Below are 19,692 nucleotides of genomic sequence, written 5' to 3' on the forward strand. Positions count from 1 at the left end.
CCTGGCTAAGAAAACACCACCAAGAGCGTAGGGAATTATCTCCCTTAAATGAAACCCCTTACTAGCTGCACACTTGTAAAAGTATGCAGATGAAAATATAAATGGTTGGGTTTCTTTAACTGAAATACAAACTGACTCTAAAGAGACTTTAAACTAAAGATAAATGCTTTCTCTCTTAGCAATGTTATCTAACCACTTTCCAAACCTCCCACAAAACTCCCATTAAACTACCCAAGAATTAACAGTAAACTAGCTTTATAACTAAGCAACTCTCATACTAAGATTCAACTGGGAATCTCTTAAACTGAGAACAACAGAGAGAGTGATCTACTTAGAGATGAATCAAACTGAAATATCTAAGAGATACAGAAGGCTTTCTGGCAGAGCCTTATATACAAAAAGCAGAGCCCACGCCTGTGAGCAATTAACAGAAACACTGGCACCTGTTTCTCTTAAACAGACAGTATTTACATTAGACCAGCTCTAAAGTAACTTGACTATTCAAAAAATCCAACAGGTGGGAGTTGTAGTCCAACAACATCTGGGAACCCAAGGTTGAGAAAGGCTGGTCCAGAGCATGAGCCACAAATTAGAGAAATAAATTAATGGAATGTTTATATGGAATCTCCCTCGTTTGTTAAGGAGTTCGTCCAGTGGGGCCTGGAACACAAGAGCTGTGTTGAGGGTGTTTGCTTGATCGGGTGAGATGTTACAGGAGACCGGGGGGGGGGAGCTGGACAGGGATGTGCATGCAAACCCAATGGCTCCAGGTGTGCCAGCTGTTCTTCAGAGCTTTGTGCAGGAGTGGGAAACACTCCCCCTCCCCAGGACTCCAGGTCTGAATCTGCCCTATCCTTTGCAGGTTGAATTGGACAGATAGGTGGCACTCACCATGGCATCGGGCGATGAACTTCTTTAAAGCACACCTTCAACAAGGTTTGCTCCAGGATGACAAAGGGGTCTGCCTTGGCACTCATGCTAAAATGGAGCTCCCCTGTGCATTTTAGCAGGTGTGTCAACGAAAATCCACCATCCTTTGAGTGCTACTTATTCTTCATGTACATATATTGGTATGCAATTTTGCTAAATATATGTTTTTACAATTTCCCCCTAAAAACACAATTGTGTATATTATTTTCACTTATACATTTTTATTCACACTTTTCCCAGTATAAAGGTAAAGGACCCCTGGATGATCAGCGCTCATCTCGCTATCAGGCTGAGGGAGCCGTCGTTTGTCCGCATTCAGCTTTCTGGGTCATGTGGCCAGCATGACTAAACCGCTTCTGGTGCAATGGGACACCATGACGGAAACCAGAGCACGGGGAAATGTCGTTTACCTTCCCGCTACAGCGGTACCTATTTATCTACTTGCATTGGTATGCTTACGAACTGCTAGGTTGGCAGAAGCTGGGACAGAGCAATGGGAGATCACCACTATCGCACAGATTTGAACCGCCGACCTTCCAATCAGCAAGCCCAAAAAGCTCCGTGATTTAGACCACAGCACCACCCGCATCTCCTTTGCCCAGTATATGCATATATAGAAACTACTCCCTTATTTATGGATGACCCCATTTTACTTTCAAACTTGACAGAAAGTTAAATATTGTGATCATCCTGTCCTGTTTCTGCTATGGGCTGTCAAGGCAGCACAAATACTTAGCAACATGCTGCTCGTTCCTGTCGCTCCTTTAATTCCAATGAATGCCAAAATAAACGGTGTAGGGGTTCATTCACATTCATAGCTTTTTAAGCAGACACTTAATGGAAGAATGAAGTTCAAGATCCGTTCTTCACTGAGTACCCATCAACTAGCTGAAAGGGCTAAATTTTAGCATTGCTTACACAGGTTCCACATATCTATGGCATGGTGTGATTTACTGAATGTCACCTCTTGGTGTCTGAATTCACCCTGTATTAAGAACATGGTAAAACAAGATGGCAAAAATGATTCAAATGTGCATTTTTAAATTTTATACTCCTCATTGCAGCTGCATTGACAACCTCAGGAACAACAACCACATTGTTCCTCGGGGAACAATGGAAAGGACAATGGAAAGTTCACAGTCTTTCCAATCCATATGGTTCCCTTCCAGCCGCTGGACTCAGAAACCCACATCTCTGTACTGTATTCAGAACTGTGCCCTGCTACCTATTTTTGTAGACGGCAGCCCCCTCTTTTCCCAGACTATTGCATTCTGGCTAATGCAATAATTAACACCACCCCCATTGCCCACTTACTTGTTGCAAAAGAAGTTGGTCTCTGGCGCGCGCACACACACACACACACACAAACACACACCACTGTGAACAGAGGTAGCATTACTCATTCAACCAACAAAAACCTAACAGCAGAAATATTGTCTTTTCTCTGAAGCCATTGCCAAAAAAAGATTCCTCTAACGTGTGGCATCTGAGTCATGCAGAGCAAAGTCAAAAGCTTAGTGTAAAGGGGGAAAGTGCACAAATATTACCCGTGGGTGTGGGTACGATGTTGGGAGGTGCCTGGAGGAAAAGGGAGTTAAGGAAAATGTTCCTACTTCAAGGCATCGCTGCCAAGGCGAACAGGAGGAAATCCATCCTGCCTTCATATTATGTGGGATCCGTCCAGTTGGCTTTCTTGGAAAACTGATTTCAAGATTCCCCTTCTGGTTTCTCTGGTGACTAGAAAATAAAGCAAACACAGCGGAGCGTTCCAGTCATGATGAGCACAGCCAACCAGGCAAGACTGGTGCCATGCGGAAAGGCACAAGATCAGGCCAAACACACAGCTAACGTTACCTTGCTGAGCATTGGTAGAAATGTCAAAGGGGAAGGAAGATCAGGCCCAACCCTGTTCTTGAGACTGGCAGACTTTAAATCCCTTGCCCTCCCAAAAAGCTAAGAAATTGTCACCAAATGACTGACTCAGAGTGATACACCTGGAAGTCAAGGGAGGTTTGCTCAATAGTTCAAAATGATCAGTTAGTTTTCTCATCCAAAGTTATAAACATGTTAGGCAGGGATAATCAGCTGCACAAATATTAGATGGGGAACACCTGGCTGGCCAATAGCAAATGTGAAAAGGATCGAGGGGTCTTGGCAGACAACAAGATTAACACAAGTCAACAGTGTGATGCAGCAGCAAAAAAGGCTAATGCTATTCTCGGCTGCATCAACAGAAGTATATGTCCAGATCAAGGCAAGTAATAGTCCCACTCTATTCTGCCTTGGTCAGAATACCTGGAATATTGTGTCCAATTCTGGGCACCACAATTTAAGAAGGATGTTGACAAGCTGGAATGTGCAGAGGAGGGCAACCAAGATCATCAAGGAACTGGAAACTAAGTCTTATGAGGAACAGTTGAAGGAGTTGGGTATGTTTAGCCTGGAAAAGAGGAGACTGAGAGGAGATATGACAGCCATCTTCTAATATCTTAATGGCTGTCACAGGGAAGAGAGAACATGCTTGTTTTCTCCTGCTCTGGAGGGTAGGACTTGAACCCAGGGCTTCAAGCTACAAGAAAGGAGATTACAACTAAATTTCAGGAATAACTTTCTGATGGTAGCAGCTGTTCAACGGTGGAACAGTCCCCCTTGGGAGGTTGTGGACTCTGGTTCCTTGGAGGTTTATAAACAGAAGTTGGCTGACCATCTGCCATGTGTGATCTAGTGAGATTCCTGGGTCCCTTCCAACTCTATGATTCTATGATAAGCCAAGTTTTATATACTGGACAAATTAATACCAGGCTCTTGTGTTCCCTGCCTGCCCCTTCAATCCCTCCCTTGCCAGAGTTCAGACATAATGGATTACTCCGGCTCAAGGCAAACCAAGAAGAACTCCAGGTGGTGCTGGGGGGGGGGCAAGGGGGAATACAAGTCTGCCCCATGCTTTTAAAAAGTATCACCATTTATTAAATTTATATACCACCCTATACCCGCAAGTCTCAGGATGGTTCACAGGTTTATTGAGTTAGACAAGACAATCTGGATGCAACCAATATCTCAAAAGCTGTCCAGATATAATATTTGTATCTGCCTCCCGCTGGTACTTAATTTTTTAAAAAAACAAACAAACAAAATTGAAACGTTGGAATCAATTATACAGCAAGAGCCATTGTCAAGCAACAGCACAAGAAATAGTGCAGGCTGAGTGAGCAACCTGCATCTTCAGTAAGAAGCCCTTGGAAAATATCCAATAGGCTCCCAGACCCCTCCCCAGATTTTGGGTTTCTGAATTAACAGGTTCGGCCAGCTGTTAGCAAGGTCCTTTTCATTTCTGGCGAAGGTGTGATGTGTCACACAAGCATGATGTGCACTGGGGGCCCTTCGAACAAGTATTGAGGGGCCAAAGACCCCTCGGCACCTGAGAGTTGTTGCGCCTGAGCCAAACCACCCAGTCACTGGAACTTGACGGAATATTTTCCCCTGCCCCTCCATTTTCAGGGACATTTTCTTCTATCACCCCATTATGGGGAGTGCAGACAATCCCAAGCCAGGTGGATTGATGGTTTGATTCGGTATAAATTAGCTTCCTATTTTTCCTAACTCATGTTTCTGAACTAACAATTGATATGCACTAAAATACTCACAAGCATTTGCACTTGGCAGCAGGATGGTGGAAGTTTCAGTTCTGAGGCCTGGTTTCCCACATGCTTTCTTTCAAGCTCTTCCTGTAAATGTTGCAGACTAGAGTCAAAATACCAAAAAAAAGAGGCAACACGTCAACCAATTCCAACGGGCGAAATATATCTGTTTTTATCTTTATACACTATAACAGCATGTGATGACAGTGATCCAAGCTAATCATACTGTTTCGGTTTGGTCTTCTTCAGTTTTTTAACTACAAAAAAGAAATCAAATAAATATATATCATTAATTATGTCATACATTATATTAAGGCCAATGGCCAGCATGTAAATGTGGCAGCCTGACCTAGCAAAGGATGCTGCCAGGGGTTCTTAAGAATCCAGCTGGTTGGAGATTAGCACAGTCCCAGAATACTGGAAAACAATATTTATTCAATCACCAAAAAATTGTGTTTGCAACCAGGTCAGGGCATGGGGGGGGGTTAGGGGGGAATAGCAGCCACTACAAACAAATGATGGAGAATATTTGGAGAAATTTATGCAAAGCGGCCTCCTCCTCTTTGGGTGAGAAAAAGGGAAATCTCAGAAATGGTTCAGCCAACCGTCCTTATTTGAAAAGCAAGCAGCAGGGAGGGAGAAAGCAAAACCTATCAAAATATTCCGATTTCACTCTTACCCTTTTCTAGACTCGCCAAACATCATTGTAAAGAGAATCTGGACTAGTGAGAAATCTATATAATGATTAAAAAAATACAATCAGTATCAATTCCGGACACCATGAAAAGTGTCGTCCTGAGAAATTTAGAATAACTGGCGAGCTGGGTACCCTCCTCAGCAGGTTCACCAAAGCCCAAATCGCCTCCGAGATGGCACGTGCCAGCTGGCATTTGGGAAAGGGGCAGGTGGGCTGAGAGCTTATAGTAGCACCTGACCGCACAGATTGTACTTTAAGCAAGTGACGTGTTTGAAAATTTTTTGTCTGACGCGCCAGGGCTTCCCCCTTTCCGTGAGTTATCTAAATGCTGCTGGGAGAGCGGGCGGGGGGGGGGGTGTCCCATGTCCCAAGCCCCTGGCGGGCACCACGTTGGCGAAGGGCGCCCTGGAGAGGCGCGAGAAGGGGCTCCCGGCGGAAGCCTCGCCTGCGCAAGAGGCAGCCAGGGAAGGAGCTCGCTCGCCTGGGCGGGAGACCCGGGAATGGTCCGCGCCCCGGAGCGCGGATGGTGGAGCCACAGCGCCGCCGGGTGGCCGCTGCCTGGGGTCGCGCTCGGGCGGCGGGAGGGAGGGAGGAGAAAGCAAGAAAGAGGCAGGACGGAGCCGAGGCGCCCGCACCGCACCCCACCCCGCCCCGCCCGGAGGGCTCCCTCTCTTCACTCCCAAATCCAGCGAAGGAAGGAGCCCCTTTCGCCGAAGATGCAGAGCCCCTCGTGAAACGCGAGTTTGTTCCCCAGGTAAGCGGACGGCTCTTTCTGGGAGTCTTGGAGGGAAGCGGGCCGGGATGGCGCGGAGGAGAGCAGGCAGGCAGGCGAAGCTGGGCAGGGCTGGGGCGGCGAAGGGGCGCCGAGGGAGCTCGAGGGAAAGGCAGCTCCAGAAAGGAGGAGACAGCCAGGCCAGGAAGAGAAGAAGGCAAATCTAGGGGGAGTTTGCCTGTATTGCTACCTGCTGGATTGTACTAATCTAAGCACCCCAGTAGGACTCTGCACAGCAAGCGCAGGACCAAAAAGCACCTGTGGTTTGATTCTGCTGAAGGATGAGGTGCGCTGTCACCTCGAGTAACAATTGGCTATGATGAATATAATTAAATGCTTGTGCTGGTCTTTGATTTCTACGTGGCTAGAAAACATCCGTTGCTCTTCAAAGCAGACACTTTTCTCCTTTCAACATTGGCATGGCAACGTTATCTGCTTCGATAGTTTTGCACCTATAAGGCGGAATTCACAAACTGGCTTTCGTGGCTTCCTTGGTTTTCCTTTAGGTCTGGTGCCTTCGGCCAGCGGATTGCAGGGCGTGTGTTTTTCCAGAACTTGAGCACCGCAGTAATTCGCTAACAGGCATATTTTGTTCTCCAGAGATATTCAGCAGATTTAGCAGAAACTAGCAACAGCATTCCTTCTGTCTGTGGCATGTCTAGATTGCAGGCAATTAAGACTCTTTGCTAATGAAAAGAATGGCTTTTCTCATTTGTTGTTGCAAGAGTCTCTTGACATCTCTCTCTAACTTACAGTGCTATCCTATAGATGTCTACTCAACAGTAAGTCCTTTTTTGGTCAACTAGTTCTTGCTCGGATTGCAGCCTAATTGTGAACTGTTGTGTTCCTCAGTAGGATGTGTAATTTAGAGACATGAGCAGCACCCCAAAGTTGTGGGGAGGAGGGGCAGGAGGTTGTGGGGGTTGTGTGTCTGGGAATTTCACTCTTAGATGAGGCTCCTGAGCCAGGTCTGGGGAAAGGGCGGCCCTGGCTGCTTTTGGTTTTCTCTTCCTTGCCTGGGCTCTTCCAGTGCTGCAAAAGATGATGCTTTGCCCAGTATTGGGAGCACACAACCAAGTAAACTGGGAGCCAGAGGAAAAAAATATTCCAGAACTTTCAGTTAAATCAGAATGCAGCGTTTTCTGAGGCAGCATTCACACAGAAAGCAACATTGGAGGGAAGCTAAAAGAGAACTTGAATCTTCATGTACAATATCCATTAATGTGCAGTGTTGGAGAAAACATTCAAGAGCCCAGTTCTGTAATAAGGAAAAGGACATCTTCGCTGGAAAAGTCAGGTGAAGGATCTCCATTTTAGGCACCCACCATAACTCACTTTTTGCATCTTTCTGTATCTGAACTGGCCTCCTTGCAGTCTGAGCATCTCTCACTGGTACCTGTCTGCCACAGAGCAGGTCTGGGATGGGTATGGAACAGGTGTGTGATAAAACTCTCTCGTGTTTCTAACTACATCATTAAACAAAGCCTCCCCCCTCTTCCCCATCACTTATAATAATTTTGCTAAGTTGTTTGAAGTTGGCCTTTATGCACATTTCATCGACCAGAGAAATGTATGCATTCTACAGTAGCATTAGTTAGCTTTGCCTGCCAGGTGTGTATGTTTGTGTGTGTATGAGAGAGAGAGAGTGTGTGTGTTTTAAGACCCACATTTCTTTGAAACCTGCTCTGTCACACTGCTAAGATGGTGTAACTTAAATAAAACCCAGAACACAGAAACAGTGCACTTCTGGGAACCTGGTGTGATAAGGCTATTGTGATTTTAGGGAGCTAAAGAAAAGAACTGTGGGCCTTCAGTATTCAGGCCTGCAAATTCTCCAATGCCAGGGAACCCGAAGGGTGTCAGCAAAGATGGCCAGAGCTCTACAGCCCCAGGAAGGAGGGGACAGGCTGAATCAGGGACCTGATTGTAACCTGGAAGGTCACTGAATTCGTTAGGATTTATCTACGTTTATTGTGAGCAGAAACATGCTTAGGATCGAGGCTGAACATCTGGTAGTTTCACTAGTGGTGCAATCCTACACATGTATAGTCATTTCCTCCCTGGGCTTGCAGTGTAATTCCTCCAGTATGTCTCTCTTTTAGCCAGCAAAATATATTCACATCACTAAAGTCCATTGTAAAGGGAATATACTGTATACCTCGGTTTTCGAACAGGTTAGTTCTCGAACGTTTTGGCTCCTGAATGCTGCAAACCCGGAAGTGAGTGTTACAGTTTGCAAACTATTTTTGGAAGCCGACAGGGCTTCTGTGGCTTCCCATTGGCTGCAGGAGCTTCCTGTATCCAATCAGAAGCCGTGCTTTGGTTTCCAAACATTTTGGAAGTTGAATGGACTTCCGGAATGGATTCCATTTGACTTCCAAGGTACAATTGTACTAGTTTTTAATAAACAAAATGGAATCTGGAGTAGTTTTATTTTAAAAAAAGTAGTAAGGACCTGTGTTCTGTAGGAAGACTTCTGAGGTTGTTTAGATAATTAAGGAAAAAACAATAACAGCAAATTTCAAATTACAGGGCAGGCTACAGATAGTGAATTCAATTGCATTTGGGTGCTAAAGGGTACTCCAGGTTATCCCAGAGGCTGCTGAACTCCCAAACTGCTCCTCCTGTTTGATCCCCCCCCCCAATACTGGGCAGTGCCATTCTCTGCCACCATATTCACCCACTTACCCGGATGTTTTAAACTTGCTGACCTTTCCCCAGGAAGGACTCCAGTGAGCTAATGGAACAAGCACTGCCAGGACAAGCCCCTTGAGTAGTTTCTTCCTGGCAAAAGTTGCACTGCCAGACTTAAATTAAATAAAAGGGCTCACCCACTCAAGCCAGGCTAAATCTCAATAACCTCATGTTATGGTTGCTCCTCCATGGCATTGAATAGAAAAAAGAATCTTTGAAACGTCACCCTGTTCATGTCTAATGCCTTAATCAGCTCATAATCTAAGACTGTTATGTTGGCTCTGTCCTGACAGGACTCGAGGTGTATGATAAAGTGGCAGAGATGTTCTCAGAAGCCTTTTTAGCTGTTCTGCTGTGCACGACGCTGACTCCTCTCCACGCTCAAAATTATGATGAGGTTGGTGCAGCTTCGTCCTGCGCAGGTAAAAGCACAATCTTTAAAACTCTGCCTTCTCCCTTGTCTTTCCTTTTGGCCTCCTCTTTCCTATCGCTGCAGAAAATTACTTGCTGGCTTTTCATCTTTGCTTGGCTCACAGTGGCTAACATATTCCTTTCCAACTCACCTCACTAACCACCACTATTACTTACTTGAAACCTCATTTTCCACTTTGTTGCCCATTTATTCGATTTGGAGCTCCATTGAGAGATGGTGGTGGACTCTACACACATATAAAAAACACTGTGAAAATGCTTTTTTTAAAAAGGTTTTGAAAAATACATTGAATTTTGCATAGCTCACTGTTGCCATCTAGTGCCACTTTGCAACACATGTTGCAAATGTTTATTTGCAGCTGTATAGCTGAGTCCAGGGAGTCTCCTTCTGGTGGCAGGAAGGAGGTCAATTGCTCAACACTGGACATCTGAGTCAAACCCTACAAGGAATGAATGGGTGGGGTTCTGTTTGAGAGGTGAATGCATTGCAACCGGTTTCTCAGGGGATTGCAAAAGATGGCGATTATGATAATGACTTTATAGAGACATGGTTTCCCATTCTTTTGAATATATTAATAAAAGGGATCCTTAGTTCTGGCCTATGAGCATGCAGAAATCTTTTTGGAAAGCTCGGGGGGGGTCATTGATTTAATTAGGCTATATAAAAATGTTCCATTACTCTGTGAGATGAAATTATTATAATTGTTACTTTCTGTTTTGTTGAAGTTGTCTGTTATTTGAAAACCAATGAAGATTATATAATTAAAATACATCTGCCCTTTGTTGAAAGTGGGAGGGGGCACTGATGTTGTGGCAGCTCATTCCGCGCCCCCGTCCTGCTTGTGATCTTTCTCCACATACAGTCAGAAAAGGGCTGTGGACGTTAATATTATTTGTGACTATCATGGCAAGAGATATTGGGCTCAAGGAGGATAGCTGAATGCAAACCCCCGTTGCTGGTACAGCAAACAAGAAACAAAAGACACCCCCCCCCCCGCCTGCAATGGCCCAGCTCAAGCGGCAGAGCTTCAGGTGCAACAGGGGGTTGCCTTCCTTTGTGCTACCCCTTTGCTTTCTGGCCAGAGGCTTGTCCTGCCTCTTCGGTTCTGTGCTAACCCCAGAGTTGGGAGTCTTGTAGGCCATCCAGGCCCAGCCTCCAGCTTGATGCAGAAAATCCAGAGCTACAGCAGTCTCAGCCTGCACCTGAAGACCTCTGCAGAGACCTCCCCACCATCCTTCTTGGTAACTGGCTCCATGGTCCAACTGCTCTTGCCATTAAGGAGGTTCTTGTGGGATGTGAAACACATAGCAGTCAAGTACAACATTCTTAGAATGGACATGCTAGGAGATGCTTTGTACCAGCCAGGAGAAAACTTCCTGTTTCCTCCTGAGCTGGGACAAACTTCCACTGCATGTGACTAGAGGGTGTGTGTGGCCTAATCTGGGGAAGAGGAGCACACCATCTTCTTTTGCTCCTCTCTTCTCCATTTTGTTTTTCTCCATGTGTGAGCAGAAGTGACTGCCTGTCTGCATTCACTTGGGACTAACTCCCTTCTGGAATAGTTCCACGTGTATATATACTTTTGTAACCTAAGTCTGAAAGGCACAAATACAGGATGGGTGACACCTGGCTTGAGAGCAGTACATGTGAAAAGGATCTAGGAGTCTTGGTAGACCACAAACTTGACATGAGTCAGCAGTGTGATGCAGCAGCTACAAAAGCCAATGCAATTCTGGGCTGCATCAATAGGAGTATAGCATCTAGATCTAGGGAAGTAATAGTACCACTGTATTCTGCTCTGGTCAGACCTCACCTGGAGTACTGTGTCCAGTTCTGGGCACCACAGTTCAAGAAGGATACTGACAAGCTTGAACGTGTCCAGAAGAGGGCAACCAAAATGGTCAAAGGCCTGGAAACGATGCCTTATGAGGAACGACTTAGGGAGCTGGGTATGTTTAGCCTGGAGAAGAGAAGGTTAAGGGGTGATATGATACCGTAGGCATGTTCAAATATATGAAAGGATGTCATATGGAGGAGGGAGAAAGATTGTTTTCTGCTGCTCCAGAGAAGTGGACACGGAGCAATAGATTCAAACTTCAAGAAAGAAGATTCCACCTAAACATTAGGAAGAACTTCCTGACAGTAAGAGCTGTTTGGCAGTGGAATTTGCTACCAAGGAGTGTGGTGGAGTCTCCTTCTTTGGAGGTCTTTAAGCAGAGGCTTGACAGGCATATGTCAAGAATGCTTTGATGGTGTTTCCTGCTTGGCAGGGGGTTGGACTGGATGGCCCTTGTGGTCTCTTCCAACTCTATGATTCTATGCCTTCAGGCATCTAACTGTGAACCGAATGAATGTGAGTAAACTACTTTTATATTCACTTTAATAAGATTGTCGTGTATATTCTATTTAAGAGGGACAAGAAGGGATCTTACCAGGAATCTTATATAGAGAGCTTCAGATGAACATGCAACAAGCTGTGCCTTCAAAGGGGAATGTTTAAACTCTGCAAAGACATAGAACTTGCTAACACAAGTTAGGAAGGATATCTCCTGCCTCCCTGAACATTCCCACAGTTCTTCTAATATTCAGCCAAACTCTGCCTATCAGGGAAAGCAGAGAGCACATCTTTGCCCTCTTCTGTGTAGCAGCTCTTAATCTATTTGAAGAGTGCTGTTATGTACCTCCTCAATCTTCTCTTTTCCAGTCAAAACATGCCCAGTTCTTTCAGCTCTTCCTCATAGGACTCATTTTCCATCCCTGGTCATCTCTTCTTCAATTCTAAATTGTCTGTACCCTTAAATAGCAGCCCCAGAATGGGACAGAGACTCTGGCTGAAGTCTCCCCAAGGCAGAATGAAGCCACTTCCTGTGACTTGTAAACTATTTGCGTGTAGAGACCTTTTAACCACCCCCAAGAAATAAATTCAGACAGGACTCAAATCTTGGTTTGGATTTTGGCAGAATTTAGGCCACAAATTTATTGATTACAATCAAGTGAGTGGTTGCATAGCCTCTAGTTCAACTATCTCCCTGCACCCTTACAGGCAGCGCTGACTCTGGGCACCAACTATAAGTCAGCCTCGGATGAACACCTGGGACAGTGGCAAGCAGGAGCCTCCACCCAGATGAGCCCTGGACTCAGGCTCCAGGCACAACCCCGCACGGGGAAGACCAACCATGACTCCATGGATTCCTTTTAGAGGAATACCCAACGCATAGGGATGGCTAGGCATCCTGCCACCCCTATCCACCTGAACCAGAGCCTATCCGCAACCTTACAAGTTGTGATGATTTGCTACGCAGCAGGGGAAACCCAAGTGGCAACAGCCAATCAGCCAAGTGGGGAAAATTCCTGCCGTGCCCCTGTCCCAACGACAGATGACACACAATGGCATAGCAAGGTCAAGCGCAAGCCCTAAATATAGGGAGAGGTGGGTGGGTGTTCTGATGCACAGAGCCCCAAAGAGGAAGCTCAGGGACACGTGCATGGGCTTAAATAGGGTCCCTCGGTCGCTTTGACTGATGTCCCTCTGGCCCAATTGCACCCAGGATCGAGGGACCACCAATAGGTGGGTGCCCACCCACAACACAGGGTCTGGTTGCCAGGTCGCACCGCAACACGTGCCCTCTTGTTATGGAGGACCCAATTAATTAATCAATCAATCAATGCAGGCCCTCCTCTTTTGTAGCCACAGCACACTGCTAACTCACATTCAGTTTGTGACTGACTATAATCTCAAGCAGTGCTATTTTTCTCTAAAAAGAGGTGCCAGAGCTCTCCAAGAACACCTCCCTCGTTCTCTTGTGATGGCAATGGTGCCCACCTGAGAGGGGCTGGAAGTTCCGACTGAGGGGGGGGGGAGCCCTGATTCCAAGTTGAATTCAAGGTTGAGCTCCAAGTCAGGTATTTCCCATCCTATGCCCTGAGGATGTGATTGTTTTTAAGGGCACAAGTCCAAAGTGTTCAGGCCTCACAGGGACCTCTGAGAAGCCTTGGTATGACTGACGTGGTTGCATCAGCACACTTTTCTTTGCTGTTTCTATACAGATCAACCTGACTGTCCAATCAGGGTGTACTTTGTGATTGACACATCTGAGAGTATTGCGCTGCAGACTGCACCTTTGGGAAGTATTGTGACCCATATGAAGAGCTTCATCCCGGAATTCATCACAAAGCTGGAGAATGAGCTCTACCAGAGCCAAGTGTCCATCAACTGGCAATTTGCAGGACTTCATTTTTCAGATGTGGTGAAAATATACAGTGAGTTCACCAACAGCAAGACGATCTACCGCGATCGGCTGGAGAGCGTTCAATACATTGGTCGGGGCACCTTCACAGATTGCGCTATCTCCAACATGACAGCACAGATCCTGGCCAATCCATCCCCTGGGGCTGTCAATTACGCCATTGTGATCACTGATGGCCATGTGACAGGGAGTCCCTGTGGAGGAATGAAGCTGCAAGCTGAAAGGGCCCGAGACGCAGGGATCAGGCTCTTTGCAGTGGCCCCCAGTCACAACATCTTTGAGCAAGGGCTGCGAGAGATTGCCAACCCCCCGATGGAGCTTTACCGTAGCAATTACGCCATCACAAAGATGGACCCTATCAGAAAAGAATCAACCACCGAGATAGATTCCAATACCATTGATAGGATCATCCAAGTTATGGTAAGAATGGATCTCTCTCTCTCTCTGGTGGGGGTGGGGGGAATAATGCAATTTCTTAAAATACTATTTGGCTTCAGGCAGTTTGCATTGTCCAGGCTGGATATCAAAGCAGAAACTTTATAGATTTTATTAAATTTCTATCCTGCCTTCTCACCCAAAGGAGCCTAGCTCCTCCGAAGTACAAGAAATGCCCTTCCAAGCACCCAGCAACTAACTAAGAGGGTTCCTAGATTTATGGGCTTGATCCATCATTAATTTAAGTATAATACCAAGCATGCAGCATTCTTAACACCTGTAGTGTGATAAAAATTATTCAGCTCAGTCCTTTAGCTGGAAGCCATGCCAACCGCAATTGGAGCAAAAACTATCACTGCATTTCCACAGCCCCACATTTGGCCAGAATTCTAGACTGCCGTCCTCACTTGGGGGGTTGCACGATCTGTACATCCAGTGGGGTGTACCAGCCTGGTGTCCCCCTTGATTGCAGTGGGTGGGGAATGAGCCAAGCTTCGCTCCTGCCTCTGGGTTAGAGTGGTGCTGCTGAAATGACAGGCAGGGGTGAGGAGGAGCCCACCTTTATTTCCCGGCTCATATTATTCTGGGGAAGTCTGGTAAGGGTAAGCCACCAGTAGGGGGAGCCCTGCAAATGCAGGTGGACTTGAGCACCCCTGGGTTCCCGATGAGGTCATGGCAAGGCCCTAGCCCCTCCCTGGGCTTCGGACGAGATCCACACACACACACACACACACACACACACACACACACACACACACACACCGGATTCCTTTAACGGAATATTCATGGAGGGGCAGGTGATGGCCACGCCTCCCCTCCCCCAAACATCGCTATTCCAATGCCTAACCTTACAAAGTTGTGACGATTGCTATGTGGTAGGCGAAAACCAAGTGGCTGGTGCCAATCTGCCAAGTGGAAAAAGTCCTACCAGGCCCCTCAACGGCAACCAACCGAAGTCCATAGCAAGGCCAGTGACGCAACTTGGAAAAGGGTGGGAGGGGGTGAGATCCTCAGCGCGAGGCTGAAAGGGAAGCCTCAGAGTCGCACCACGGCTTAAATCAGCCCCAGCCACACCCCCAAGCAACCTGATTGGCCGCCTGGCAACCTGACATGGCCGGGGTCTCCCGTAGCGTGATGCGAGACGCTGTCCCGCCCCCACACTGAGGCGGGAGGCTAGGCGACCTCTCCGCAACCCGGCCCCACCCGGAAGTGGAGCCGATCTCCAAAAAATCAAATTCTGCACAGGCCGTGCAAATGGAATAGATTTGCATGTATCCTGGCTGTTGGCAGGGCTCCCCAAGGTCTCTGGCCCTGCTCCCTGATTACTTTTTCCTGGATTGAACCTGGGACTTCTACAGGCAAATCATGACCCCACCATCAAGTCTTTCCATCTACTTTGTATAGCTTGTACTGTATAGCTTATTCTGCCTTCAGAATTCACATTTTGAGAATGTCTGGCATTTGCTTTCAAAACCCAATGGCCATGGGCAAAGTGAGGAAAAGACATGAAGACAACCTCTAGGGGCAAGCAAGAGAGGGCAGAAGCAAGGAGGTAAAGGAGAGCCGTCCGTAATCACTGAAATGTCCCTCCCTGATTTCTGGCCCTTTGTCAGAGGACACCCACACAAGCATTTATTTGCAATGATAAAAACTGGAGAGTTGCTTTTAACAAGGGAGGGGCTGAGGTGTCTCATGAATGATGCCCAGGTGAGGTGCCAAAATCCAGGTGTGCCCAGAGGACGCAGAGAGAATATGCAGAGAAAAGAGCTGTCTCCGTCTTCTTCTTCCTAGATTTAACTCAGTTAATTTTTAAAAATCTTTTTCCTCCCAACAGAAACATGAAGCCTATGGAGAGGTAAGTACAGGCTCTTTTCCAAATAACAGCGTTTCAATTGTTGACAAAAATAGAGTGCTCAAGAGAGCAACTGGAGCTCCATAGAAGGACAGCAATACCCAGGCGTATTTACTTAGGACTGGAGCAAATTCTATTTAATTTAGTGGGAGTTATTTTAAATAAAACATCTACAGAGTGGGCTGCAAATTTGCCTAATTCCATAGCCCTCTTCAGGCATTTATTGTGCACAAGGGAAAGATGGGGAGAGCAGGCTGCCTAGACTACCTTAAGGTGGTGTGAATTCTCCCAGCCCCTCACCTGAACTGCAGTGGGAGGTGGGGGGGGGTTTGTGCCCATGGAGGCTCCCAGGCTTCTGAGTTGCATGGGAAGCTTCTGTGGATACGAAAAGCTCCTGGTTCAGGTGTTCCCTGTTAACACATGAGGGGCCTGGAGGGAGGGTTAGCTGTGTTCTCTTTGAGCACAATAATACCCGGCACATGTTGTTTGCTTTAACTGCTGCTACAGACTTCTTAACAGATTATTCTGTGAATGAGAAAGAGAGGGTTACACAAAGCCAAATTCAGCAGGTGCCCAGTTCATAGTGCAAAATCCTAGGGGAATGAAACACATTTTGCCTACCTAGCAAGAGACCAAAGTTCTGGTAGCAGATCTTAGCCTTCCCTCTGGGAAATGTGGCAGAGTCATTCAGTAGACCGCTGGGATTCATCAGATTTGGGGTAGGGTCTCTTTGTTTTTATCACAGTGTAGAAATTTAATCAACTTCTCAGGTATGAAAGTTCATTTAATTTTTGTTTGGATTTATTTCAGTGCTACAAAATGAGCTGCCTAGAAATTGCAGGCCCACCTGGCCCAAAGGGGTTTCGGGGACAAAAGGTAAGTTGAATGACATAGTTCAATATGGTAGTGATCCCTAACCCAGGGCCACAAACCACTGGGGGGGGGGTACAAAGTTACCCTAAGGCAGTGGTTGCGAACCTATGGCACATACGCCCAAGTGGACACACAGAGTCATCTCAGTGGACATGCGCCCCATGGCCCCATCAGGTCCGTTTTTTGTGGTTTGCAAAGGTGACCGCCACTCCCCACCCACGCGAAAGCGAGCAGGAAATTCCCCGTATAGTGCGCGCCAGCCACAGCGGCGTCGGGGGGCGTTGAGCCGCTGTGAGCCAGAAACGCTCCCCAGAGTTTCGCACCTGCCAACAGTTGGCTGCTGCTGCGGCTGCAATAGGGCTCTCGTTTTGTGGCTGGTCCCCATGCGGAGCAGCCTGCAGAGACCCAGAGCGGGCAGGGAGGGTGGAAAAGGCGCCTTCGAAGTGCCCGGCAGTGCTTTCACTAGTTTCTCTGGGGACGTTTCCGCACAAAGTTGCGCAGGGGTGCGCTGCGCGAGGCATGGCAGCATGCACACTTGAATTCCGCGCAGCTCACCTCCTCCCGAGTTATTAATAAACTATTACATTCTATTGTTCTGCCGAACGTAACTTCCTCCTTTTTTGGTATCGGTTTTCTAAGTTATCATCATATATATTGTGCTTTCTTCATTCATATCTCTATAATCTTCTTGATTACATTACCATATTTAGAATACATCTATACTGTTAGTGTCTTTATAGTCTTACAGTACTCCTTTAGGTATTCCACAAACTTGCTCCAATCTTTTTGGAACTTCTGGTCCTTTTGTTCCCTTATCCTTCCTGTCATTCTAGCTAACTCCGAATACTCCATCATTTTAACCCTCCAGTCCTCAATTGTTGGAATTTCTGTTGATTTCCATCATTGAGCCAACACCATTCTGGCTGCTGTTGTGGCGTACATGAATAATTTTTGATCTTTTTAAATTTCATTTCCCATCAGTCCTAAAAAAACCACTTTCTGGCTTTTTGGGAAATGTATATTTTAACATCTTTTTAAAATCATTATCAATTAATTCCCAAAATATTTTTACTCTTTCACACTGCCACCACATATGATATATTTCTCCATCTTTTTGGTTACATTTCCAACATTTTTTATTTTTCTTCTTGTAGAGCTTGGCCAACTTAACTGGTGTCAGGTACCAGCGGTACATCATTTTCATGATATTTTCTTTTAATATTGTACACGCTGTAAACTTTCTGTGCTGGTTCCATAACTTATGCCACAAATCATAATCGATGTTATAACCAAAGTCTGCTGCCCATTTGATCATCACCTCCTTCGTCCACTCATCCTTGGTGTTCCACTCTAATATAAGATCATACATTTTTGACAACAGTTTATGTTTCCCCTCCACTAATTCTATTTGGAATTTAGATTGAATATATTCAAATCCATTAGTTCTTTTGTCCTCTTTAAACAAATCATTAATCTGGCGGTACTGTAACCATCCCGTTACTCTCCCTTGTAATTGCTCAAAGGACTTAATTTTCCAACCTTTATCTGTCTGTACTATCATCTCCTCATATGTTAGCCAGTTGGTTTCCATATTCTTTTTCTTGACAGTCAGGGCTTCTGTGGGTGATAACCACATAGGTGTTTTCCTTTCCAGCAAGTTTTAATATCTTTCCCATACCTCAAATATCGGTTTTATTAGAACATTTGACTGCATTATCCCCCAGATAATGCGATAAATCAGTGGGTTTTAGGTTGCAGTTTGGGCACTAGGTCCCTAAAAGGTTCGCCACCATGGTCCTAAGGGGTCCTGGAAGAAACAGTCTCTCCCCTCCCCTCCCCACTCCTGACAGGAGTGCAGAAACTGTCTTCCAGCACTTAGCAAACGCTTCCTTTGAAGCAGGCTCCCTCCCTCCTTGTAGCACGTAGGCAGGGGCTCCTCCCACAAAGAAAATGCTACTGGGCTACAGAGTGTTAAATGATTAGACCAGTTGTTCTTTGACTGCTCAATGTGCATAATCACATACTCTCCAACATTTCTCTGATAAAATAGGGACATCCTAAGGAAAAACAGGACATGCCAGGATCAAATCAGAAACCAGGATGGCTTCTCTAAATCAAAGACGTCCCTGGAAAATAGGGACCCTTGGGGGGGGGTGTCTATAATAACTAGCCATTGTGCACATCCACTAGGCCTTATGGAGAATGTGCACATAATCCTTCTATGAACAGGGATTTTTGTACATTTCCCAGCTAGTGTGCATAATCTCCAACAGTCTGTAGAAAATATGCATATACTGACAGAATTTTGTGCCTTTGCAAGTGTGAGGAACCTCCTTTTAACCTCAAATATTTCTGAAGATTCCTACATACTAATTGTTATAATTTAAGTTACAGGTAGGTAACCGTGTTGGTCTGGTGTAGTTGAAACAAAATTTAAAAAATCCTTCCAGTAGCACCTTAGAGACCAACTAAGTCTGTCATTGGTATGAGCATACAAGTGCATGCACACTTCTTGCACCCAAAAGCTCATACCAAGGACAAACCTAGTTGGTCTCTAAGGTGCTACTGGAAGGAATTTTTAAATTCTGTTATAATTTAAGTCTCTGTTAATTAAGAAAATACATGATGCGGTGGGAAATGCTTATGAACCCAGCAGTGCTTTTAAATGAATCTGCAAATGTGCCAAAATCAAAGAAGGCTGCAAAAAAGCATTTATTTCCCCTGTGTAAGTTATTAATTCCAAAAGTATTGAATATTCATTCATTTATTCCCCAATATACCTACTGATCAGCCCAATTAATCAGCTCAAAGGGTATGAAATATACACTTCATTTATAATTACAAATATATTTATTTATTTTCCCAGTTAATCAAGTGATCAACAACCCAATTAATCAACCAAATTAAACAGAATACAGCTTTATTTTTGTGGGGATCAAAGGATTAAATATACTCTCCCCTCTCAGTGCAGTCCTGATCTTGACTCCCCCCCACACACACACAGTAAGTTGGGGAAGAACAAAAAAACCCTGATAATTTGGGATGGAAAAAGTTAAAAAGACATTGTTATTTCCTTCCAAATTTCTGTGAGGGATTGCCTAGCACAAACATTTTTGTCCCT

General features: G+C 45.7%; 1 protein-coding gene across 2 annotated transcripts in view; it reads left to right on the forward strand.

Annotated features, from left to right (window-relative positions):
* The first annotated feature begins 5,882 nt into the window (after positions 1–5,882).
* The window catches only part of COL6A2 (collagen type VI alpha 2 chain), a 47,374-nt gene continuing 33,564 nt past the window's right edge, over positions 5,883–19,692 (forward strand). The window contains exons 1-5 of one of the 2 annotated variants that reach the window (XM_035139536.2): positions 5,883–6,019; positions 9,025–9,153; positions 13,212–13,831; positions 15,681–15,701; positions 16,509–16,574. In XM_035139536.2, coding sequence (XP_034995427.1) covers positions 9,054–9,153; positions 13,212–13,831; positions 15,681–15,701; positions 16,509–16,574 — 807 coding nt within the window. In that variant the 5' untranslated portion in view covers positions 5,883–6,019; positions 9,025–9,053. Of the gene's footprint in view, positions 6,020–9,024; positions 9,154–13,211; positions 13,832–15,680; positions 15,702–16,508; positions 16,575–19,692 lie in introns of those variants that run through there. The other variant, XM_035139547.2, reaches the window with a different exon arrangement.

The sequence above is a fragment of the Zootoca vivipara genome, chromosome 1 (assembly GCF_963506605.1).
Source record: "Zootoca vivipara chromosome 1, rZooViv1.1, whole genome shotgun sequence".
NCBI classification, from domain to species: Eukaryota; Metazoa; Chordata; class Lepidosauria; order Squamata; family Lacertidae; genus Zootoca; species Zootoca vivipara.